The sequence below is a fragment of the Tachysurus vachellii genome, chromosome 14, assembly GCF_030014155.1.
Source record: "Tachysurus vachellii isolate PV-2020 chromosome 14, HZAU_Pvac_v1, whole genome shotgun sequence".
Taxonomy (NCBI): Eukaryota; Metazoa; Chordata; class Actinopteri; order Siluriformes; family Bagridae; genus Tachysurus; species Tachysurus vachellii.
In genome coordinates, this window is record NC_083473.1 from 2,373,472 (window position 1) to 2,400,971 (window position 27,500).

A 27,500-nucleotide genomic window follows, 5' to 3' on the forward strand; every position below is an offset into this window, starting at 1 on the left:
CATTGTACTCGGTAATAAATAAATGATATGCCAATTAATTACTTGAATAATTGACGAATTAATTGATTAATTAGCTTTTTTTTATTGCTTCCCTGATTGTTTGATTTCTATTGTAAACACCGAGAGAAGCTCATGAACCCGAAACAGTGCTGAAGTTTCGATATTTTACGTAATCGCGACACCTAGTGTTCAATGCATGAACTCCGTCTTATCGTTTTCTTTCTTTATTTTTAAGTCCTTGCAGAATTGTGCTGATGTTCAAAAAAAATAAATAAATAAATAAAATAAAAAATGTTGTGCACAAGCACAAGATTCTTCTTTTAAACTCCTCCCAATGAAGACACAGACTTTCTCTGAGATGTTCCACACACAGACCTGTAGTCATTTTTTTTTTTTTTTTTAGATAAAAGCCTTCACTTTGATTTTAGGGCTCAGGACTTCATTGGAAGACTTTTTCATTACATAATTAATAAGGAGAAGAATAAAGATAAAAACCATTAACAGTAATAACAGTTATCGCCGTACCTGCCATATAAGATCAACGTGTTGCTGCTTTATCAGTGTAAAAGGACCTGCAACAATAAATCATGCACTTTATTACACATTCTGTTGGTCGGCTTGCAGAAGTTCCATTAAAGACTAAATCTCTTTCTTTGTCCCGTGTACAGTGTGTGTTATTTCTGCTGGAGATGATCGGTTGCTGGAAGGTTTCTCAACCCACTACAAGGACAGCATTACAGCAGCATCCCTTTATTTCATTCTGTATACAAAGGTGGAAAGTTAAAGAGCGTACGTTCTAACAAAGCGTATTTTTATCCGATACTTCATCATGTAGTACATTTAAAAAGTGAGATTCATAAACACAGTGTTACTGAAGGCACTTAGGAAGAGAGGAGTCTGAACACTATACTGTATCATACTCAAAACATACTCTCTCTCTCTCTCTCTCTCTCTCTCTCTGCCATTGTCTGACCTCAAGTTTTTAAGCTTTTTTACATTTGTAATTATTTATTATTATTATTTATTTTAATACAGTGACTACATCCTTATTGTAAAAGCACACCGATCCACTGATTTCACTGTGATGGAAACATGTTACAGCCAATCAAATTGCAACCTGCATGTCCGTGATGCAGGACGTGGGCGGAGCCTCCGAGGTTGAAACTAGTGATGGGTCGTGTTACGATCTATGACCTGCTCTCAGTCATAATCCTTTGCAAACAGACAGATGGAGAGGGAGAGAGACAAAGGTAGGGAAGAGAAGCAGGAACCAAATAAAAATGTATAAAACTCCAAATCCAGAGAATGAGGAATGGATTAAAATAAATTAAACAGAAACATTTAGAAGCATTATTACATTCATTCATCTTGATAAGCTGCTCTATCTTGCTCAGGGTCACGGCTGATCTCGCACCTATCCCAGGACTTCTGGAAAACTGGCCCATCAAATTGCAAGTTTTCTGACCACTAAAATCTGAGAACCAGGAAATGACTAACGTGATAAACTACTGTATGCATCCAGAAAACCAGGAAGTAACTAAAGCTTCTTAAACTTCAAACAAATAAATAAATCAAATGGTAGAAAAAAGTAAAAAAGTCTTTGGTGACTACTCTAAAGTCTACAGTTCCCCAGACAACGCAGAAGTGACAAAAAACTCGAACTTGGATGTGATTGAGAAAGAAACGAACGGTATGGAACATGAAATAAGTGACAGTGACGACCATCTGTTAATGTTTAGGAGGTTGTGAGTTCCAGTCTTAGTCACAGATCTGCTGTAGGACTCCAGAACAGAATCCCTCACCACTGTGAGTTTGGCTCTGAGCTCTGGATCACTTCCTGTTTCCTGTTTCTGACAGGAGCATGTTACCAAGATCCTTCACGTGCATCTCTAACTACTCGCCCCAGCTGGACGTAGACTAGATGCCTTTAAACAGTCTGATTTTGCCTTTCTGAGCCAATAGCTCTGTGATGTTGTACTCGAACTCTGCGTCATGGACGCCCGTCTCTTTGAACGCGCTATTCACCGAGTTCTCCTCCCAGTAGTGGTGCCAGTTTCCCTCCCGGTCGGCTCCGAATCCAAAAAGATTCACCTGAAGAAGAAAAAAACAAGACGCAAGCTGAAAGTGTGTGATACAGAAGGCAGAGAGAAGAGAGCTGGTATTCAAAGCTAACAGGACTTGTAATGGTCTTCTTCAGTTTATAAGTGAACTCTACAGGCTATTACTGATCTGCAGAATGCTCACATGTTTATTATTGCTGGAGATTTCACGCATGTTCATCTCCATTCCATCAGTATGTGGACAAAACGGGAGGGGGTGCTGGGTTTTACGGCACAGAGCCCCACCCCACCTTCTGCTACTCAGACCACATCTCTGTTATACTAATTCCAGCATAAAGACTCGCTCGTCAGATTGTGAGCCTGCTGGGCCTGAACATCTCCCTCTGCAAATGGATCCTGGTCTCCCAGTTAAACCATCAGACTCCTCAACAACCAGAACCAGTTTAATGTAGCAGTATGGTCCTGGACGTTGTCTCATTTCACCGTGTATGTGATATGTGGTTGTCAGATATACAGTATGGTTGAAATAAGAATAAAAGCTTCTTGACTTGACTTTGTGAACATGTTGGTCATGAGTGCAGAAATGGTGACCTAAGAAGACATCCGAAAAAACACATCCGTCTATTTGTTCAACCATCAATCCATCTGCCGATCCATCCATCCATCCCTCCATCCACCTACCCTACCATATCTGTGTGTGTTTACTTACAGAACACACACACACGCACAGAGCTCTGTATAATCTCGTGCTATGCAATGATGTCAGACTCCATAAGAAGTTTTATAATTAAAAAAGATAAAGAAAAATAAAGAAATTAAATATATGCAAAATAAAAATCAAGGAACAAAACAAACTACAAACTAAAGGTTTACATAATTAATTGATTAATTATCAATTAAATAATTAATAATTTAATTGATAATTAATTAAATAAATATTTAGTGGAAAAATAAATTCAATGTTAATGGTTGTAAGAAAAACTACAGAAATACAAAGAAACAGAAAAAATATATATAAAGAACAAACAATAGATAATACGGAAGCGTATTGCATTCACTTGAGTAAAAAAAAATCTACTCTGTTTTTCTGAATTAACGACTTAATTTTTCAGGAAAAAAAATTTTTTGCTCTGTTTTTCTGAATTAACGACTTAATGTAGATTGCATGGAAGTAAACATGTCCCGCCTTTCAAGTTTAATCCGGTTTTATTTTACTTTGGGTTTGAGACATTGGGAGATTCTGCTGTCTTTAAGTAATATAAATGGTGTTGTTATTAGTGCGTTAACTTTGCGCAGGCACCTCAAGACCTTGCGCCTGTTCAGACGAAAAGAACATTCTGATCTGCTTGACGTTGCTGTTTCTCCAGGATCAGTTGAACCGATATGGTTTGCTTCACGGTTCGTGAAAACCCGTCGATTGCACCATTGATGCAGATCCCATATGGTTTGAGTTTATCATATGAATCAACATGTCATAAAAAGTTCGGGCCTGGATTATGATACAAACGTCGCCGAAGACGATTCCGGCGCCTCAGTTGCACTCCATGGAGATCCAGTATTTTCAACAATTGCCTGATTGTCTCTTGTGTCACCACATAACCAGCCTGAATGCATCTTATATCTGTGAAGCATACAGTACCATATCGGTTCAACTGATTAAACTTGAAAGGCGGGACATGTTTACTTCCATGCAATCCACATTAAGTCGTTAATTCAGAAAAACAGAGCAAAAAAAATTTTTTTTCCTGAAAAATTAAGTCGTTAATTCAGAAAAACAGAGTAGATTTTTTTACTCAAGTGAATGCAATACGCTTCCGTAAGAGAATAAGGAAAAAGGAAAAAAAAACATTCAAGTTAAATGACAGTCAAGTGAAATGACAGTGTAAGTGAGCAGTGCGGCCGCTAGAGGGCAGTACCTGGTCACAGATGTGTAGAGCGAGGACAAGCGACAGGAAGCCGGTGGATGGATAACGGCCGTGACTCTCCAACCACACCTCATACACGTACTTCATAAACGAGGGGTTATACACCAACACCTGCCCACACACACACACACACACACACACACACACACACACACATCACATACATACACACAAACACACACACATCACATACATACACACAAACACACACACACACACACACACACACACACACACACACACATATCACATACATACACACACACACACACATCACATACATACACACAAACACACACACATCACATACACTCACACACACACACACACACCCACACACACATCACATACATACACACACACACATCACATACATACACACAAACACACACACATCACATACACACACACACACACACATCACATACATACACACACACACACACACACATACACATCACATACATACACACACATACACATCACATACATACACACACATCACATACACACACACACACATCACATCACATACATACACACAAACACACACATCACATACAAACACACACACACATCACATACACACACACATCACATACATACACACAAACACACACATACACATCACATACATATACACACACACACATACACATCACATACATACACACAAACACACACATACATACACACACGCACATACACATCACATACATACACACAAACACACACACATACACATCACATACATATATACACACATGCACACACATACATATACACAAACACAGACACACACATACATATACACACATATACACACACATATACATACACAAACACACACATACATACAGACACACAAACACACACACATACATACACGCACACATACATATACATACATACACACACACACAAACACATACATACACACAAACACACACACACACCAACACACACAAACACACACATATACATACACACACATACACACACATACACAGACACACACACACACAGAGCTATGTGAGACATAGGATTTGAAAGTGCAAAAGATAGTGAAAAAAATGCAAAAAAGCTCACATTCTCTCTGTTGGCTGTGATCCGTTTTTTGACGGGCATATAGGTGCTGAGAAAGAGAGAGAGAGACAAAGAGAAAGAGAGACAGAGAAAAAGAGAGACAGAGAGAGAGAGAGAGAGAGAGAGAGAGACAGAGAGAGAGAGACAGAGAGAGAGAGAGAGAGAGAGACAGAGAGAGAGAGAGACAGAGAGACAGAGAGAGAGAGAGAATGGCTTTAACCCATAACATTATCACACAGATTTTTTTAATTAATAAGCATTCCAGCACAGCGGTATTGAGTTCTGGATTCTTATTGGTCAGAAGGTGCTAATTATCATGAATGAACATGTTACTGTTACTATAGTAACGGCTCAATCCCTGGGACTTGTACAGTAGACGCTCCACATAACAGAGTTTAAATCTGGATGGTGGTGGTTGATATGCTGCAGCAGGTGTTTTTGTGTAGCAGATTTGAGATTGTTGCTTTGTCAGACATGTGCAGGACTCACAAGTCGATGTGTCCAGAGGTCAGAGCACTGACGAGCCACTCCAGGTCAAGGACCTTAAACGGGACAAGCAGTAGGCTGGTGCTGACGTTCTGCAGGTCCATGGCACTTTCAGGATACATCACATGGTGCGTGGTTCTGTAGCCCACATCATGCTCAAAGCCATGTGTCGGAGCCTGGTTTATCCTGTACACACACACACACACACACACACACACACACACTTCATGATCACACTTAGCTTTTACCAAACGTCTTATCCTGAGGTGACTCCGGCTAACTATTAGATTTTACTAGCATTAACACTAGCTAGCATTAACGGTCTATGGAAACTTTTTATCTCCTCTTAACTCTACCTAGCTAGTAATAATGTCCTCCTCTAGTCAGCTGCTGAATCACACACTAGCCTCATGTATTCATTCCACTTAGATAGCATTAACCTCACATGCTAAAGCTCGTCTGGCTAGCTCGTTTGTCAGCAAGTTTTATACATGTCCTGGAGAACGCCATAATGCCTTAATGTAACTAATCTCTTGATTTTAGCTAGCTAGCATGAATCTCCTAGGGTAACATGCTAGCTATGTTTCATGGATCAATAACCGTTCTGTAAAAATCCTCTGTAAAGCAGGCCGGAGTTTTGCTTGTACTAAATAAGTAATAATGACAAATGATAGCATTGAACTCAAGTGTGATCTCTAGCTAGTTAGCAATAACCTCCCGGCGTGACCTGCTAGCACTAACTGTGTGTTAATAGCACTACATTTAAAATATTATAAATGAGATTTTATCTTTAGTTTTTTTTTTTATTCGAGCTGCTGAAATAAATGAGACATTTTGTGACTGAAATAAACAGCTGCTGGCAGAAACAGCAGGATGTTAATCATTCAGTCGTTATTCGAATCAAACACGGCTGCTTGGCTTCTTTTTACTTTGAAAAACAACATGAAAGCGTTAGTAAATTAAATCTCTATGAGCAAAGACGACATCATTTCGTAGAGCGTTTATTCACTAATCAGCTCTAATAAACAGCTCTGTCCTGATCAAGCAGATAAAGAGGAAGTTCACTTTAATCTATACTAACGACTCCTACTTTCACTCAGTGAAGTGAAGCTCTTCACACCGCCGTCTTGCTTCGTCTCCTCGTTTCTTCAGCAGGAACACTGATTTAAAGTGAACTCGGCTGTAAATCATGCGTTTTTTCGGTCACGTCACACAGACTAGCGCAGAGACGTGACAAGAAATAACACAGTGGGCCACTTCGCCTGGTTCCATTCTGTATTTCCAAGATATTGAATTCTTTTGTTATTGTGGAAACAAAAAGCGTGGAATAGTTTTTCTACAATTCATCCATCTGCCAAATTAGAAAAAGCAGTCTGTCACTGTAATGATGAATAACACAGTATTATACTAATAATACTAATACTACTACTGCTAATAATTAGTAGAACTTGTAGGAGTATGCGTTCGCCTCACACCTCCAGGGTTGGGGGTTCGATTCCCGCCTCCACCTTGTGTGTGTGGAGTTTGCATGTTCTCCCCGTGCCTCGGGGGTTTCCTCCGGGTACTCCGGTTTCCTCCCCCGGTCCAAAGACATGCATGGTAGGTTGATTGGCATCTCTGGAAAATTGTCCGTAGTGTGTGATTGCGTGAGTGAATGAGTGTGTGTGTGTGTGTGCCCTGCGATGGGTTGGCACTCCGTCCAGGGTGTATCCTGCCTTGATGCCCGATGACGCCTGAGATAGGCACAGGCTCCCCGTGATCCGAGGTAGTTCGGATAAGCGGTAGAAAATGAATGAATGAATGAATGTAGGAGTATGAAATAAAAAGCAAATGATAGACGGATAAAATTTCTCCAGTAACTCAAATTCTGGCTCGCTCTCTTCTCTTATATCATGAAGTTTCTTGTTACAATTTATGCTATGCTAATATCAGTTTTCTTTGCTAGTGCTTGCTAAAAAAAATCCAACAATGTTCAAGATTATATTAATGGAAAGTCCAGGATAAAGGAGTACGGTGAAGACACCGAGGCAGCAGAGACACCCAGAATGCACTGCAGCTACAGCGATCTACGAACTACCTCGGGTCACGGGGAGCCTGTGCCTATCTCAGGTGTCATCGGGCATCAAGGCAGGATACACCCTGGACGGAGTGCCAACCCATCACAGGGCACACACACACACTCTCATTCACTCACACAATCACACACTACGGACAATTTTCCAGAGATGCCAATCAACCTACCATGCATGTCTTTGGACCGGGGGAGGAAACCGGAGTACCCGGAGGAAACCCCCGAGGCATGGGGAGAACATGCAAACTCCACACACACAAGGTGGAGGCGGGAATCGAACCCCCAACCCTGGAGGTGTGAGGCGAACGTGCTAACCACTAAGCCACCGTGCCTCACTATTTTGAAATATGATTAATTAAATAAATCATGCCAATATTATTAAAATATATCATGGTTCCCAGCCCTGGTCCAGGAGAACCCTGTTGTGTCCTGTATGTCTGAGTGACTTCCTGCTCTAGAACTCAAGCAACTCAGGAAGAGCTGAGCAGGAGAACACTAAATCCAGAGGGTGAAGGAGAAGCATGTTCTCCAGGACCATGATTGCTAAAATATGGCCTACATGAACAGGAAATACCTCCAGACCTGATAAAAAAAAAGAAGAACAAATCCTAAGAAACACGACTGTGAGAACATTCTTTTACTTTGAACTTCTTATCCGGTTATTAAGGATGTAAACTATGCCACTGATAGTGTATCGGTTTCAGCATCAATTCCTGCACTATTATTGCAGAAGTATGTGGTTTGGAATGCCATCAGCTCAGCTTGGTGTTGCACTAAATCTACATCAGCTTGACTTGCTGTGCCACAAAAAGCTGATCACCTTAGCTTGGTCTGACTCTAGAAGAGGATCAGCTCAGCTTTGTTAATCATTTGGTTTTGCTCTGGGGGTAAATGTTGATCATCTCAGCCTGGTGTGACCTTTCTTTCATTCATTCATTCATTCATTTTCTACCGCTTATCCGAACTACCTCGGGTCACGGGGAGCCTGTGCCTATCTCAGGCGTCATCGGGCATCAAGGCAGGATACACCCTTAACGGAGTGCCAACCCATCACAGGGCACACACACACACTCTCATTCACTCACACACTCACACACTACGGACAATTTTCCAGAGATGCCAATCAACCTACCATGCATGTCTTTGGACCGGGGGAGGAAACCGGAGTATCCGGAGGAAACCCCCGAGGCACGGGGAGAACATGCAAACTCCACACACAAGGCGGAGGCAGGTAACGAACCCCCAACCCTGGAGGTGTGAGGCGAACGTGCTAACCACTAAGCCACCGTGCCCCCCACCTTTCTTTCATTTTCTTTTGAATTTATTTTTCATTAAATATGATTTTTTTCCCTGCCGTGCTTTTGACCTATGGTGCTTTTTTGACCTTGGTTATGGATTTGTGGCTGTTTCTACTGACTTGAGTGTGTGTACTTCTCATACAGTAGGAGTGTTTAAATCCACCTTAAAAGGCAATTTCAGTGAATTATTCAGTGTTTTTTTTCCCCTTGCTCTGATGCACCAGATTGAGCTTTTTAAACTTGATCATAATTAGCTGATGAGTGGAATTCTACACGTCAGGGAATGGAAAAAATGCTACGCCGAGCAGTTCGGCACAGACGATCCGAGAACCATGAAAGAGGTTTAGGGAGAAGTGGCGCTGCAGCATGAGAGATAAGAAATTCACACTTCACAAATCTTACATTATTTAGTGAAACAGATTGAAGATGAGAACATTTTATTTTGTAATAGTCTCAAAGCTGAGCAGAAGCTGTACACTACATGCTGACGTTTTACATCCTTTTTCCTCTGTACGTTATCTGATATACTGATAATCTTTTTACCCTGATCTGCTGTACTAGACTGAAATATCAGAGCATGAGAATGAGTCTTACCGGATGACGAAGTCACTGGAGTCGATCGCTTTGCCGTAATGGGATGAGAGGAGATTTCCAGAGTTTCCTACCACTGAGCATGTACGACATCGGGAAGGTCCAGCATCCATGTAGTGCTGTTCTCCAGGGATGACCTGAAATAACCTATCCATCACTGCACTCAAGTTGGATGGGTTGCTTTCAGCCTGAAGCCACTACACACACACACACACACACACAGTACAATTATAGAGCTATATATATACATACACACAAACATAATCACAGTTCACCATCCATCTATGCAGTTATCCAGTCAGGTATCACATGTCACCAACACAGTGCATAATATTATGCAGATACTGTACAGGCCAAGAGTGTCAGATATTGTTCACATCAATAATTACATCAGTCCAAAAGTATATTTGGTGCAAAAACCCACACCCGAGGGGGGCACGGTGGCTTAGTGGTTAGCACGTTCGCCTCACACCTCCAGGGTTGGGGGTTCGATTCCCGCCTCCGCCTTGTGTGTGTGGAGTTTGAATGTTCTCCTGTGCCTCGGGGGTTTCCTCCGGTACTCCGGTTTCCTCCCCCTGTCCAAAGACATGCATGGTAGGTTGATTGGCGTCTCTGGAAAATTGTCCGTAGTGTGTGATTGTGTGAGTGAATGAGAGTGTGTGTGTGCCCTGTGATGGGTTGGCACTCCGTCCAGGGTGTATCCTGCCTTGATGCCCGATGACGCCTGAGATAGGCACAGGCTCCCCGTGACCCGAGGTAATTTGGATAAGCGGTAGAAAATGAATGAATGAATGAACCCACACCTGCGGTGCAGTTGCAACTATGAAGTTGAAGGGAATCATGAAGAGCTACAAGTACCAGTTAATTTTAGTGCAAAACCTAAAAGGTGTCTGCTAGTAAGCTGCAGAGGAACAGGAATTCCACCTTTCAGCATGACAATGAGCCAACAAACACATCCACATCAGCAAAGAAAGGCTTCAAAAAAAGATAACCAATTAGTGTAGTTGGGTAAATATGTGCATACAACTAAGTAAATAGTTTAGGTGTATGCACATATTTACTACATTATTGTAAGTGTTTACTTAACGCTTTGCTTAATTGTTTATACATTGTAATTTCACATTTATCTTGGTTCCAGATTATTACGTTACAAAACTCTTTTTTCGTTTTTTAAGGTCAGAGGTGTGTAGAACTTTTCTACCCATTGTGCATAATCATGCTTTACAAAAGCATGTCAGCGTGCCACAAATCACCAAACCTTGTACGGATTACAACACTAGGAAACCAGACATTGTGTGTCTGTTCAGCCAAGAACAGGAATCTGATGTCATCATGGGCACAGACTAACCCAAACTGGATAGTTAAAGATAAAAAACAAATGACTTGGTCTTTTTCCAGTCTTCAGATGTCCAGTTTTGTTTGACATACATTATAAAACAAAATCTAGATCAAGCACTACAGCTGCAGCTTGGTTTTTAATAGAAATAAAACACACACTCTTTTAGATTAGATTAGATTAAAGGTGCGGTGCACGATGTTTGAAAGCCAATGTTGACATTTGAAATCACCAAAACAAACACGCCCCTAACCCAAATGGGTGTCACCCCTGTATTGATAGCTCCGCCCCACACGTACATACGTAACCCAGGCAACTATTATGGAGGAACCTGCTGGGGCAGCTGGCCGAGGGGGTATTTTTATCAATAAATGAACACATTGAGTAATACTATGGTAATACAAATGTGTTTGTGTAGTACTGTGTGTTGTACCGTGAAGGGTTTAGCTCCTTTTCGTTCAACACCTAGAACCCGAGGCAGAGGTAAAGGCAGAGGCTAATGTCAGACATGCGCACTGAACACTCTCTCCGCCGCATATTGAGAAGACACGCCCCTTTATGCTAATGTCAGACATGCGCACTGAACACTCTCTCCGCCGCATATTGAGAAGACACGCCCCTTTATGCTAATGTCAGACATGCGCACTGAACACACTCTCCGCCGCATATTGACAAGACACGCCCCTTTAAGCTAATGTCAGACATGCGTACTGAACACTCTCTCCGCCGCATATTGACAAGACACGCCCCTTTAAGCTAATGTCAGACATGCGCACTGAACACTCTCTCCGCTGCATATTGACAAGACACGCCCCTTTATGCTAATGTCAGACATGCGCACTGAACACTCTCTCCGCCGCATATTGAGAAGACACTCCCCTTTATGCTAATGTAAGACATGCGCACTGAACACTCTCTCTGCCGCATATTGAGAAGACACGCCCCTTTATGTCAATGTCAGACATGCGCACTGAACACTCTTTCCGCCACATATTGAGAAGACACGCCCCTTTATGCTAATGTCAGACATGCGCACTGAACACTTCCTCTGTCGCATATTGAGAAGACACGCCCCTTTATGCTAATGTCAGACATGCGCACTGAACACTCCCTCTGTCGCATATTGAGAAGACACGCCCCTTTATGCTAATGTCAGACATGCACACTGAACACTGTCACTGCCGCATATTGAAAAGACACGCCCCTTTATGCTAATGTAAGACATGCCCACTGAACACTCTCTCCGCCGCATATTGAGAAGACACTCCCCTTTATGCTAATGTAAGACATGCGCACTGAACACTCTCTCTGCCGCATATTGAGAAGACACGCCCCTTTATGTCAATGTCAGACATGCGCACTGAACACTCTTTCCGCCACATATTGAGAAGACACGCCCCTTTATGCTAATGTCAGACATGCGCACTGAACACTCTCTCCGCCGCATATTGAGAAGACACGCCCCTTTATGCTAATGTCAGACATGCACACTGAACACTCTCTCTGCCGCATATTGAGAAGACATGCCCCTTTATGCTAATGTCAGACATGCACACTGAACACTGTCACTGCCGCATATTGAAAAGACACGCCCCTTTATGCTAATGTAGGCATGCCCACTGAACACTCTCTCCGCCGCATATTGAGAAGACACGCCCCTTTATGCTAATGTAAGACATGCGCACTGAACACTCTCTCCGCCGCATATTGAGAAGACACGCCCCTTTATGCTAATGTCAGACATGCGCACTGAACACTCTCTCCGCCACATATTGATCAGACACGCCTCTTTCTGCTCATTGGCTACACGTTTGTTTTGTTAGTCGGCCCGACTCAGTTTTCTGAAGCATTTTTCAAACATCGTGCACCTCACCTTTAAACGTTAGAAGTGAGTCTGAGCATTGTTGTAGTTCAGTACATTTGTGCATTATGAAAACAAAGTAATCTGTCTGCTTTCCATGTTGCTTTATCAATAAAGAAAAACTCAAATGGCTTTCTGTCGGGTCGTGGGGTCCCACAGCAAAGTCTGCGGCATTAGATAGCAACATGACAGATAATCCAATAAAACCACTGTGGCACTAATTCTGCTACAGAGCTTAAGTTGTTAGGCAGCAGTAGAATTAGTGTTGTGCCAGTGACAGGAAAAATAGTTACTGTACAATATTATTAGCATAGACTAGCATGTGTAATAAACAGTATGCTGTGTATTAATGTATTTTGCCTACTCACATCAGACAGTACTACAGTCAGTACAGCTTTGTTTGAAGACTGCCAGTAACTCAGCTGTTCAGACATATAAAGATTGTTCATTTCATTGACTTTGTAGGCAAGCATCAATATATGAATTCTGATTTGGGCATTTACAAGAATCCAGTGAAGGGAACCTGTCAACGCGATGGTGTGGGAGAAAAGTTTTTGGATTAGTTTCAAAGGTTGAAGAGAATGCAGAGACAGACCTACGAGGAGCGTGTATATGTCTAGGCTTGAAATAACAAGGGACTGAACATGAACCTGAATGGCCTCTATAGATAGAAATAGACTTGAACTTGTCAGCTTAAAAATGTGGGGCAAGAACAATTGATTGTTCGTTGTACCCCCAATGATGCATGCAGTAACAGAATGGGAGGTCTGAGGGATAAGCAGCAGGTCAATTTTGCCGGACTTAATTTTCACCTGCCGTCCATGATGAGGTCACAGCAGACACATGAGTGTCTGAGAGAGGAAAAGAAAGGATTGAGTTGGGTGTCATCAGTGAAGTAGTGGTATGAAAACCCACATGAGTATGTGATCTGACCAAGAAAGTAGGTACGACTTCAGCAAGAGAGTTTAGAAGGGGAATAGAAGCAAACCAGGCATTAAGCCTTGTGGGACACCAGTAGAGACTCTACTCTCATGATGCAGATGCAACGGAATTACGTGGATGAGTGACTGACAGTTGCGTTCACCAATTACTGTAGCACCAATTAGTACATTTCCTATTTAAAAGCTGATTGGTAATAGCTGAGATGTGTCACATCTGGGTTGTCCTTTTGTTTGGCTGGCAGTAGCTGCAGGTGTGTGCAGTTAGCAATTAGCAGCTTTGCAAATTGTTTCTTGTGTGTAACTTTCTATGATCTGTTTGTGCCATCCTAGCTTGACTTTTGCCCTTTTGGGTGGCTTGTTTTCCTTTGGTGTGCTCTAGTAGTGAACTGAACAACTGCTGAACTTCCAAGTATGTGTGCTGGGTTGTTTATGTAATGAGCGATTTCTCGTACCTCAGTTAAACAGAAGCTTCTATGAGCGGCGCGAGTCATCGTGAGAGCAGACTGGTGTGTTTGTGGTGATATCGAGAGGCGATGAGTATTTTAGTAGGTGTAGAGATTAAGATTGTTCTACGAGCTTATTGTTTAATAGTAACACCCGATGCTCTTTGTTTACATTTAGCGTGGATTCCTCCTTTTCGTCTCTTTGATCGATATCTCCTGTTGCACTTACAACGTGGACTATTGGATCACACTATTTGGGGCTGGTGGTTGCTTTAATAGTGCCTCGGCTTAATACCGTGATCGTGCTGTCATCTTATCGCCGTTCGTGAAGGGACTTGTTTTATTTTATTTTGCATGTTCCTGGAGAGTGTTCATACCATTTGGATTAGTGCGCAATACAGTATAATCTGCTTACTTCTCATGAAGGTTATTTTACGGTTGAGTTTTCTTATTTATGGTCGTATTGTTTGTGATAGTCTGTTCGAGGGGATTTTTGTTTTCTTTCATTGAAGTGTTTTTCTTTTGTGACTGAAAAACAAGTCGTATGTTTGTTTATTGATTATCCTTTCTTTTGCTTTAGTGGCCGGAGGCGCCCACGGGTGGAAGGATCTTCTCTCCCCTTTCAGGTGCTGGTTTCTTCTGTGTGTGTTGCATACACTGGGTGTGCTGGTGTGATGTGAGTGCACGGGGACAGCAGTGGTGGGATTTTATAATAAGGTATTTTTCTTTTGTTGATGTTGGAGAAAGAGAAGAGTAAACCTGAACATGTTGTGTAAACGTCAGTGTAGGAGTGAAGGTCTGCGTTTTTAATCTTTTCATCAGACAACATGTTTAAATTCATCAGTATTCAGAAAGGAAGGTGAAGGAGGAAGGTTAAGGAAAGAAGAAAAAATTTCGGAGAGCTTGTAAGGATCTTGTGCAGAAGCTTTTGGCTTTTCATTGTAGGAACAGGGCTTAGCAGCTGTCATATCAGATGAGGAGGAGTGAACGGTATGACAGATCGGTGTTAAGTCGTGATTTCCTCTACTTTTTCTCGGCTTCTCCTTAGTTCTGTCTGATTGCTGCGTAACAGATACTCCAGCCAAGCAAAAGGGCACGAAGACTTCCTGGGTTAAGAAGACGGAGGGCAGAGAAGGTCCACAGATGCAGAAAGTATATAGAAGAAAATGTAGGTAGTTAATTCCAGTGTTCACAATGACTTCAGAGACACTGTAATTACTCTTGGTTACACACCTGAGATGACACCATTGGAAAGACTAAAAGAAACTTGGCAACAGAACACAATCAATATTAATAAAAAAAGTCTATATTAAACCAAATGAAAGAGTTAATCCAAAACACACAGAATCCAAACTTAACACTACAGAACCTAACACATACTTCATTTATTTGCCTGTCAACATCTCATTTATTAACCCTTTAGCCATCGTCCATGTGTCTAGCCATCCCTCCCTCCTCCATCGTCACTGTGTACCCATTTGTCCGTTCATCTGTCTGTCTATCAGTATATTTGTCAATCCATCCATCTACCTCTGGTGTCTGTCTATAATTCAACTATCAATCCATCCATCCGTCTATACATTTATTCATCACTCTGTTCAGTTTATCTGTCCATCATTCAATGGCTGAACCACAGTGTTGATGCTCTCTGACTGAAACACAGACTGAGCCTGATATCAAGCTCTCTCGCTCTGTCTCTCTCTCTCTCTTTCTGTCTCTCACTCTCTCTCTCTCACTCTCTCTCTCTCTTTCTCTCTGTCTCTCTCACTCTCTTTCTCTCACTCACTCTCTCTCTCTCTCTCACACTCTCTCTCTCTTTCTCTCTCACTCTCTCTCTTTCTCTCTGTCTCTCTCTCTCTTTCTCTCTGTCTTTGTCTCTCTCTCTCTTTCTCTCTCACTCTCTCTCTCTCTCTCTCTCTGTCTTTGTCTCTCTCTCTCCATCTCTCTCTCACTCACTCTCTCTCTCTCTCTCTCTCACACTCTCTCTCTCTTTTTCTCTCTGTCTCTCTCTCTCTCTCTCTCTCTCTCTCACACTCTCTCTCTCTCTCTCACACTCTCTCTCTCTCTTTCTCTCTGTCTTTCTCTCTCTCTCTCTCTCTCTCTCTCTCTCTCTCTCTCTCTCTCTCTCTCTCTCTTTCTCTCGCTGTATGTTCCTGTCATGAAGCTGATGGAGGAAAGCGAATGTGACTGAAATCCACCTTAAACCCTAAATGAAACCTTTACTCTGAGTGGAGGAAACAAGAAGAAAAAACTCTTTCTGATCTCTCACTTGTTTCTCCTAATTACCCAAGCTCTCCATCTCTCTCCCGGTGCTCGTTCAATGAATTCAATCACTCTGTCGTTTAACCGCGTCACGCTCTGGGCGTTCTGAGTAATCAGACGATCGATTTCATTCTGATTCTGACACCTTTAAAGTGAGCAAACACAATTTCAATGTTTATTAATGAAATGGAGCAAAATGGAGACAAGGACATTCATGGGAGGGTAAAACACATCAACATGCTCTGAATCTGAACGACAAACGATGCAACAGACTCTGCTACATCGTTAGCACACAGCAGACTACGATCCGTCATTAGCGTATCGATATATTGTCGTAAAGGTAGAGCAACAACTCCAGCTGTTTGAGTGGAAAATGTAAATTGGCATTTTTTTTGTCCTGCGTCCCGATGGGTGCCAACAACTTCAGAATTGATTGTCTCTGTCAAAATATTAGCCTGCAGATCCTTCATTATCTTCTGAGTAGGTAAGGAATAAAACAGCATGTGTGTCATGTTCATTCATACATTCATCTTCTACCGCTTATCCGAACTACCTCGGGTCACGGGGAGCCTGTGCCTATCTCAGGCGTCATTTGGCATCAAGGCAGGATACACCCTGGACGGAGTGCCAACCCATCGCAGGGCACACACACACACACTCTCATTCACTCACACAATCACACACTACGGACAATTTTCCAGAGATGCCAATCAACCTACCATGCATGTCTTTGGACCGGGGGAGGAAACCGGAGTACCCGGAGGAAACCCCCGAGGCACGGGGAGAACATGCAAACTCCACACACACAAGGCGGAGGCGGGAATCAAACCCCCAACCCTGGAGGTGTGAGGCGAACGTGCTAACTACTAAGCCACCGTGACCCCCTGTGTGTCATGTTGTTGTAGTTAAATAATGACTGAAAAACAGCTGAGACTGAAATCCTGTCTCTTTTTATTTCTTCCCTTGTGTCTGTCTCTCTCTCTCTCTCTCTCTCTCTCTCTCCCTCTCTCTCTCTCTCTCTCTTTCTCTACTGTAAAGTAAAAACTTCACCTTTCATTTAATGTCATCATACATAAACTGCTTCAGAATTAACATCCATTTACCCCAAACTCTGGAAGGGGGTGGGGGGTGTAGGGGGTGTCTTCGGGGGTGTTATAATCAGAACTGATTTCCATGTTTTATTTTGGCGAGGCAGCAAAAGCAGACAAAACATTTGCTCTTTGATCTTAGTTTCCTCGGGTGGTGTTATGTTTCCAGCACAAAAATCTTCGGTCCTTAAATGTTTTATTTCTCGAATCCCAACACAGTTTGTTACGTCTGTGAGATTCTAAATGTTCTTTTTGATGTTAGCAGCCTGTGTATTTGTAAAAGAGCAACATTACGGATGATGATATTTTAAGATTAGGTTATCATGCTGTCATACGTTTTAAATCATAACGGCCTTACTACGTATAGTGTGTGGTCAAAAGTATGTGCACCCCTGAGCATCCCACCCAATTGTTTTGATGAACGTCTCGTTCCAGATTTATTCCCCTTGTGCTTGTTGTTGTGATCAGCGCCACTTTTCTCTTCTGGAAGATTTTCCACTAGATGTAGGATTGTGGCTGTGGGGACGTCATTGCAAATTCATTCATCTACAAGAGCATTAGTGAGATCAGACTCTGATGTCGGGATGTTAAGGAGACTCCAGTTCCAGTTCAGAGTCAGAGTCATAGCTCTGTGCAGGACATTCGAGTTCTTCACTCCAACATTCACTTTCACACCATGTTTTTGTGGAGCTGCTTTGTGCAAAGGGACATTGTCATGATGGAGCAGAGTTTGTGGCAACAGTTTGGAGAAGGAGCCATGTACTGTATACTTATCTCATATCTCCTGCATGAAACTAAAGACGCAAACTTTACACCCCAATCAACAACAAATTGCTGATCAACAACAATAAAACTGTAAACACAACAAAGTATACTAACCAGCCACCATTTGTAGGTGTCATCACCGAGATCGCTGTTCAACCTGGACAGGAGAGGATGAAAGGACTGGTTAAACCTCTCACTGAACCATGTGTCCTCCTCCTCTGTGGCCCAAATACAGTGCCGGCAGCCACATGGCCTATTAATGATGTTCTGAAGTGGGCTGAGGAGAAACGAGGGATCTCTTAATAAAAACATGGCAAAAGAAACAAAGCAGAAGATCAGCAGCAGAGCACGGAACTTCCTGGATGTCACATAGATCATTTTCAGTCGATCCAAGATCCACAAGTCTGACTCGGTTTTGAAAGTTGCTCTCTTTCTTTCCAACTAAAATTAATCTATTCAGTAAATTAAATCAACAAATAAAGAAACAATAACAGTTTGGTTTAATTAATTCAGCTCTGGGAGCAAGTCTCAGTGTGTCAGGGTTCATTTAAACTGGAGATTTTCCACCAGAGGTTTAACGTTCACTGTTGCTCTGGTGTGTAAACAGCCGATTGCCGGAGGGTCAAAACGCTCCAGAATGATGAGGTGAGTTGCTCCCTCTTCTGCTTACGCTGTGTAATCTTAATGAGCCGACTGCGCTGGCTGCATAATCAGCAACCTAGGAGGCAAACACAGGAAAAAAAATCAGCCTGATTCACACACACACACACACACACACACACACACACAATGACTTCTTGTATATCTCTGATATCTTCCTACATTCTTTTCATTACTAAATCATTTGCAGGCAGATTTTAACCCGGCATGTGCTGATCCTACCTTCCTGAGCAGGACATCTGATGAACCTTTTCTAAGATATTCTGTAAACTGTTTAAGATGATAGTAAACATTTATGAACTGTTTGAAACTTTTATCTATTTATTTATTTATTTATTTGTTTGTTTGTTTGTTTGTTTGTTTGTTTATTTGTTTATGTGCTTTCTGCTTGTTAATAAAGTCAGCATAACAATGCTAGCCGGTAATACAACATGTTAGCCAAGCGATGATAGATTTAATCTCAGAATTCTTCTAAACACTGCAGATTATTTTACAACCGTCAAGTTTTGAATTCTGTTATCACCATTTTTAATATTAGATAAGACCTCATATATGTGAAACCATAAATATATTCCCAGTGCCCAGTGTTCATCTGTGTCTTATATTCCCAGTGTCCAGTGTTCATCTGTGTCTTATATTCCCAGTGCCCAGTATTCATCTGTGTCTTATATTCCCAGTGTCCAGTGTTCATCTGTGTCTTATATTCCCAGTGTCCAGTGTTCCCCAGTGCCTATAATCCCATGACCCAACATTTCCCATAAAGGACATAATTTTGCTGCTGCTCTGTATTCTTAGGACTTAACAGCCCAGTGAACTATGTTTAACACTCTATATTCCCAATATTCTTACTTTATAGTTCCTATATTTTTATATTCCAAAGACTTGATATTCCCAGGCCATTGTGTTCCTGGAACTTTGCCCCATGCTCCCAGGACTCTATATTTAAGCGCTCACTATTCCCAGGACTCATGATTCCCAGTCCAAGTTCAATAGATGGAATATTCCAAGTGCCCTATGCTCTGGAGCAGGCCTGGCCAACCATTCGGCTCTTTGCCCGGTTTCATGTGGCTCTTACGTTCATACCGAAGTTTGTATTTGTGTCTTTTTAATTTGCGTGTTCGCTTCGCTTGAGTTCAATACGGTATTTTCGTCAAACGCGCATGTGAGTGGGATGAAAATATAATATCAGTGCCTTAACTTTGTCAATCACAAATTCCCTTAAAGCTCTATGGTGTTGGAGGATCAGGGTTCAAGCCCCAGCACTGCCAAGATGCTACTGTTGGGCCCTTGAGCTTTAGCTCTGAACCCTCTCTGCTCCAGGGGTGCTGTATCATGTCTGAGCCCTGCGGTCTGACGCCAACATCCAAAATTGTGCTGTAATGTATATGTGACAATAATAAAGGCTTCCATTGTTCAGTTCCATATGTTCTGTCAGGTCAGGTTACATTAACTAGCTGAGTGGAATCATGTTCCTATCTGACTAGTCTGTAATTACACGTCTGCGCTGGACACATGGCCCGGCACCTCTCCATCGTCAGACACGGGTAAGATGAACCATACGAAACAGTCAGGAAGTGATAAACAAAAGGAAGCACATTACTGTGTGTTTAGGAAGAGCCAAGTGTAAAGGAAATGTTTGAGGAACACAGCTCGGAGAGGGAAATGTGGAAATTAGGTGTCAGTTGAGTTCTCCACGTTCAGGTGAACGTTTCTGAGGTGAGGATGTTTACAGGAAGTGAACGTTTTTACAGAAAAAAACCCCACAAGTTTAACTTTTAAATGTGTTGCGTTTAGTTTAAACAATAATTTATCATTTCTGATTCAGTGCACATAAGAGCGAGGAGCCGCTAAGACAGAGAGATTCTGACAGCGGGTGAGAGAAAGACAGACGTACGCAGAACAAACGACGTAGAGAGTTATATTAAAAAGAGAAACAATGACAGAGTGAAAGATTCTAAAGACAGACAAATGGGTAGAGGGAGAGAGAGAGAAAGAGACACAGAGAGGGAGACAGACAGACGGGGGGGTAGTGAGAGACAGATTGTTAAAGAAAGACAGAAAGGGAGACAGGTAGAGAGAGACAGAGAGGGTGGCATGGATAGACAGGTAGTGTGAGACAGAGAGGGTGGCATGGATAGACAGGTAGTGTGAGACAGAGAGGGTGGCATGGATAGACAGGTAGTGTGAGACAGAGAGGGTGGCATGGATAGACAGGTAGTGTGAGACAGAGAGGGTGGCATGGATAGACAGGTAGTGTGAGACAGAGAGGGTGGCATGGATAGACAGGTAGTGTGAGACAGAGAGGGTGGCATGGATAGACAGGTAGTGTGAGACAGAGAGGGTGGCATGGATAGACAGGTAGTGTGAGACAGAGAACCACAGAAACAGACAGTGAAAGAGACAGGCAAAGGGAGAAGAAAAAAGAGGACTTGAGGGCTTCTGTGTGTGTGTGTGTGTGTGTGTGTGTGTATAGTCTTGAGCAGTGTGAAAAGCCTCTTTGCCATCTGAACATCAGTGACACAATGAGAGACACATACGCATTCACAGAGCAGTAAGAATCATATTAACTGTCAACATGTCCCGTCAACACACACACACACACACACACACACACACACACACACACAATGCAGAAGGTATGGGCAATGTCCTGTGTGTCTGTTTGCAGAATAAACTCAGAGGAGAATAAAACTTCAGAGCATAACAAGTGATGTGAGTGTTTGACAAACACACTGAACGACCCTGAACTACTTACACACACACACACACACACACACACACACACACACACACACACACACACACACCCCCATCAGAGAACGAGTGAGAGAGTGAAGGACAGGAAAACATGGAGAATTACAGACCTTGAGTCTCTATCCTGTTCTATTATCCCTGACATATGGCCCATTGTAGATGTTGTACAACACGTCCTCAGCTTTAGATCAGTAGCTGAACAACGACTACAGAAACAGAAAGACAAGAGAAGAGGATGAGGAGAAAAGAAAGCAGGAGTGAAGGATAAGATGAGAGGAGCGAGATGAGGTGGAGAAGGGTGAAAGAAAGAAGAATAGCAAGTAGAGGAAAGGAGTGAAAGGAGTGAGTCTACCTTAACCCCGCCTACCACCAGAAACATCCCCACCAACTCCACCTACCACCATAAACACCCCCAACTCCACCTACCACCAGAAACACCCCCCAACTCCACCTACCACCATAAACACCCCCAACTCCACCTACCACCAGAAACACCCCCCAACTCCACCTACCACCAGAAACCCCCCCCAACTCCACCTACCACCAGAAACACCCCCCAACTCCACCTACCACCAGAAACACACCTGCCCCAACCACCCTCACCTCCTAACCCCAGCACAGTGACTCTTTAGACCAGAACATCATCATCAGACTAATCAGATTAGACCAGATTTCACTAATGAAGCTCTACACCTAAAGCCCTAAACAGACAGAAGCCCACAGCAGATCTGGACAAAGTGAGAGACACACTGACGAGCAGTGGGACAAGGTTCAGGTTTGTTGGACATGAACTAGCAGGAGACACGAGATCACAGGATCACACGACTGTGACACAAAGGAAGAGTGTCTACACTACATTCATCTGTCAGCCAGTGAAAACTCCGCCTCCTACAAGGAGACAGAAGATAAAGCCTGCTGTATCTCAGCAGCTCAGTGTGACTGACACTGAGGGATCTGTGTTGTTTACACGTCTCTGCTCACTGTTAAATCACTATTATTATTATTATTATTATTATTATTATTATTATTTTATTATTTGTCATGTCAATAAAGCACATGTACAGGAGTGTATGTGAGACAGGTCAGGAGTGTGTGTGAGACAGGTCAGGAGTGTGTGTGAGTCAGGTCAGGAGTGTGTGAGAAAGGTCAGGAGTGTGTGTGAGACAGGTCAGGAGTGTGTGAGAAAGGTCAGGAGTGTGTGTGAGACAGGTCAGGAGTGTGTGAGACAGGTCAGGAGTGTGTGAGACAGGTCAGGAGTGTGTGTGAGACAGGTCAGGAGTGTGTGTGACAGGTCAGGAGTGTGTGAGACAGGTCAGGAGTGTGTGAGACAGGTCAGGAGTGTGTGTGAGACAGGTCAGGAGTGTGTGTGAGACAGGTCAGGAGTGTGTGTGTGACACTTCAGGAGTGTGTGAGAGACAGGTCAGGAGTGTGTGTGAGACAGGTCAGGAGTGTGTGAGAGACAGGTCAGGAGTGTGTGAGACAGGTCAGGAGTGTGTGAGACAGGTCAGGAGTGTATGTGAGACAGGTCAGGAGTGTGTGTGAGACAGGTCAGGAGTGTGTGAGACAGGTCAGGAGTGTGTGAGACAGGTCAGGAGTGTGTGAGAAAGGTCAGGAGTGTGTGTGAGACAGGTCAGGAGTGTGTGTGAGACAGGTCAGGAGTGTGTGAGACAGGTCAGGAGTGTATGTGAGACAGGTCAGGAGTGTGTGTGAGACAGGTCAGGAGTGTGTGAGACAGGTCAGGAGTGTATGTGAGACAGGTCAGGAGTGTGTGTGAGACAGGTCAGGAGTGTGTGAGAGACAGGTCAGGAGTGTGTGAGACAGGTCAGGAGTGTGTGAGACAGGTCAGGAGTGTGTGTGTGTGACACATCAGGAGTGTGTGAGAGACAGGTCAGGAGTGAGTGTGAGGCAGGTCAGGAGTGTGTGAGACAGGTCAGGAGTGTGTGTGAGACAGGTCAGGAGTATGTGTGTGACACATCAGGAGCGTGTGAGAGACAGGTCAGGAGTGTGTGTGAGGCAGGTCAGGAGGGTGTGTGTGAGACAGGTCAGGAGTGTGTGAGTGACAGGTCAGGAGTGTGTGAGACAGGTCAGGAGTGTGTGAGACAGGTCAGTAGTGTGTGAGACAGGTCAGGAGTGTGTGAGACAGGTCAGGAGTGTGTGTGAGACAGGTCAGGAGTGTGTGTGTGACACTTCAGGAGTGTGTGAGAGACAGGTCAGGAGTGTGTGTGTGACACATCAGGAGTGTGTGAGAGACGTCAGGAGTGTGTGTGAGGCAGGTCAGGAGGGTGTGTGTGAGACAGGTCAGGAGTGTGTGAGTGACAGGTCAGGAGTGTGTGAGTGACAGGTCAGGAGTGTGTGTGAGACAGGTCAGGAGTGTGTGTGTGACACTTCAGGAGTGTGTGAGACAGGTCAGGAGTGTGTGAGGCAGGTTAGGAGTGTGTGTGAGACAGGTCAGGAGTGTGTGAGACAGGTCAGGAGTGTGTGTGTGAGACAGGTCAGGAGTGTGTGTGTGACACATCAGGAGTGTGTGAGAGACAGGTCAGGAGTGTGTGAGACAGGTCAGGAGTGTGTGAGACAGGTCAGGAGTGTGTGTGAGACAGGTCAGGAGTGTGTGTGAGACAGGACAGGAGTGTGTGAGACAGGTCAGGAGTGTGTGTGAGACAGGTCAGGAGTGTGTGTGAGACAGGTCAGGAGTGTATGTGAGACAGGTCAGGAGTGTATGTGAGACAGGTCAGGAGTGTGTGGGAGACAGGTCAGGAGTGTGTGTGAGACAGGTCAGGAGTGTATGTGAGACAGGTCAGGAGTGTGTGTGAGACAGGTCAGGAGTGTGTGTGAGACAGGTCAGGAGTGTGTGTGAGACAGGTCAGGAGTGTATGTGAGACAGGTCAGGAGTGTGTGTGAGACAGGTCAGGAGTGTGTGTGAGACCCTTCAGCTTCTGAAGTCAGTGATCACATTTTTCATTTCTTGTCACTTGAAGTCACTGCACTTTCTCACCACACACACACACACACACACACACACACACACACACACACACACACACACACACACACACACACACACACACACACAGAAATCCTGAGTGTTTCTGTTGGTGTCACATGAATGAGCACGCAATGACACTTTTCTGATGGAACTCAGAGTCGAAACTCTGGAAAAAATTCTAGAAACTGTTTCTGATGATGATGATGATGATGATGATGATGGTGATGATGATGATGATTATTATTATTATTATGCATGTTTGATTCCACTTTCATATAATTTTAAACACACACACACACACTTTTCTCTACATATCACTACAGAACTACTCAGAGTGATACAGAGACATTTAGAGATGTACAATGTGTGACTTTTCCTTCAGAAACACAAAGGTCTCAAACGTAGAAAGAACATTCACAGAATTATAAAAACAAATGGAACTCAAAACATCTCAGTGACGTTTCTGCTCGTGTTGACGGCCGGCCTGCAAGCAGCTGACACGTAAACTGTCTCGATAGAAATCGTTTCCCTAAGAGAATAAAACAGGTTCTGATTCTGAACCAAAAGGACGTTCTCCTCCAACCTCAGGGTTTATCATCCATGTGCAGATCTCTCCACTGGAACTCTACTGCTCTTTAGATCTTCATCCTGGTTTTACGTCTGCATCGAGTTTCACACCTCACACCACGGTGACCATGAATGTGCTCCTGGTGTTTGGAGTAGCTGCCAATCTGCAGTGATCTGACAGCAGTGTTCTTCCCTTAGCTGTGAGAAAGTCCTTCCACTTTGACGATACCTGAACAACACCTTGTGTGGATCTGATTTTCAGGTCTGCAGCTTCTTCCTCTTTGTTTTTGAGTCCTGCTCCTCCCAGACTCTCTAGATGCTTTAAAATAACAGTCCTTGATTTCTGCAGTATCTCTGCAGGTCCAGGAAAAGCACAGTTGTTATTTGGTGTGTTGAACCATGCTGTACAGATTATGGGTTCTTCTAAAAGCCAGTGAAGTGACAGTGGGTGTCTTCACATCCTGTCTTATCTCCGAGCCTTCGGGGGTTGTGCAGTATGGTGCGTCAGACTGCCTGCCAGCTAAAGGATGTTGAGAAGTTTTTAGGAACTGATTTACAAGTGTCTCAGTCCATGTCCTCTCTCCTCTTTACTGTAGGTAGGAACAGCACACATTATGACCCCCAGTGCGGTTTGTCTCAGAATTCATCCACCTTCTGGATCGATCCACAGGCCGACTTGTGCCAGAAGCACTCACTCACTCACTCATGCCTGCAAGCCTGGGAACGAGAGTAAGTGTTAAATATTTAGGTGTGTTTTTAATGAGGTGACTGTACAGAGGAATAGTGAGGCGTCTGTAGGGAAGGTTGAAGGTCTACAGCGCACATATCAGCCACCAATAATTTAGCAGCTTCACGCTTCTGGCAGAGGGGCACGGTGGCTTAGAGTTTAGCACGTTCGCCTCACACCTCCAGGGTTGGGGGTTCGATTCCCGCCTCCACCTTGTGTGTGTGGAGTTTGCATGTTCTCCCCGTGCCTCGGGGGTTTCCTCCGGGTACTCCGGTTTCCTCCCCCGGTCCAAAGACATGCATGGTAGGTTGATTGACATCTCTGGAAAATTGTCCGTAGTGTGTGATTGTGTGAGTGAATGAGAGTGTGTGTGTGTGCCCTGTGATGGGTTGGTACTCCATCCAGGGTGTATCCTGCCTTGATGCCCGATGACGCCTGAGGCACAGGCTCCCCGTGACCCGAGGTAGTTCGGATAAGCGCTAGAAGATGAATGAATGAATGAATGAATGTCCAAAATGGATCTCATTGAGTCGCAGTAAGGGGCTTTTTACACCTGGTCACTTCATGCATTTTCTGTGATCAGATATCTATCCGATGGTAAAAAGACCAGGTCTAAATGCCCTCCGAAACGTTTTGGAGACGGATATAAATCCGATGGTACAAACCCCTTCAGGAGGTGGTCTGGGACGCATTTCAGATGAAACTGGACAGGTGTAAATGAATGTAGTTGTTCAAGCCACATACGTCAGCGTATACTCCTCCCAAACGGAAGTACGTCACTCGCAGGTGATCTTTCACCCAGGCGTCTCGTCGGGTCTTAAAACGCGCTGCTGCCGCCAGCGAAAACGCAGCAAACAGTAAATGGTGTTTTTTGTATCATAAACGTCGTAACGAGTTTTTTCGTCTTCTTTTTGATCGCGTTCTGAAAACCACATACACCAAAGTGTGTTCCGTTTCAATTACCCCGGAAATGAGGTAAAATATATTAGCATTTTGGCCGGGAGTAGAAAGGTCGGATCGATATCCGATTCGCCGAGATGCGTTTATGTGGCCTAATGTAAATGGAACAGTTTTAACCAATCAGATAGCTATCGGATCAGAGAAGTGACCAGGTGTAAAAAGGCCCTGAGTCTGATCCAGATGGATGTCCTGATCCAAGCCCAGAAACTATTTAACCCTCTGCAGTCTGATTTCCCGCCAGTCTGATTTTTTTTCAGATGCCAGCAAAAAGAGCTTAAACTGCTCCGTCATATTTGATCAAACATGTCAAAGTAATACATCATTTAAACCTGTAAAGGGTCTACTTTCATTTGTGTATGCTCAGGGTGCGGCGTCTGTCGCCTTTGTCTGCGTGATCGTCGTTTAGAAACACGTCATTAAAAAGCGCTGAAATTCGGCCAATATCTGACACACGGAAATAACAAATATATCTTTAGACAGCTTAAAGTATGTAGATTTAGAATAAGTCGGTGAAATAAAAAACATATGTTTCCAATGAATATAAATCATGTGACCAGTCACGCCCCCCGCTATTCACAGGTAAATAGTTCACACGATGAGTCACACGCCCCACGACAGTGGCATAAAACAATGCGA

General features: G+C 43.5%; 1 protein-coding gene across 1 annotated transcript in view; it reads right to left on the reverse strand.

Moving 5' to 3' along the window:
- Positions 1-745: 745 nt before the first annotated feature.
- The window catches only part of LOC132856857 (CMP-N-acetylneuraminate-beta-galactosamide-alpha-2,3-sialyltransferase 1-like), a 44,429-nt gene continuing 17,674 nt past the window's right edge, over positions 746-27,500 (reverse strand). Inside the window, exons 2-7 of the mRNA XM_060886703.1 lie at positions 18,328-18,931; positions 9,521-9,714; positions 5,561-5,743; positions 5,075-5,120; positions 3,977-4,096; positions 746-2,091 (exon numbers count right to left, since the gene is read on the reverse strand). Coding sequence (XP_060742686.1) covers positions 1,918-2,091; positions 3,977-4,096; positions 5,075-5,120; positions 5,561-5,743; positions 9,521-9,714; positions 18,328-18,591 — 981 coding nt within the window. The 5' untranslated portion in view covers positions 18,592-18,931 and the 3' untranslated portion in view covers positions 746-1,917. The remainder of the gene's footprint in view (positions 2,092-3,976; positions 4,097-5,074; positions 5,121-5,560; positions 5,744-9,520; positions 9,715-18,327; positions 18,932-27,500) is intronic.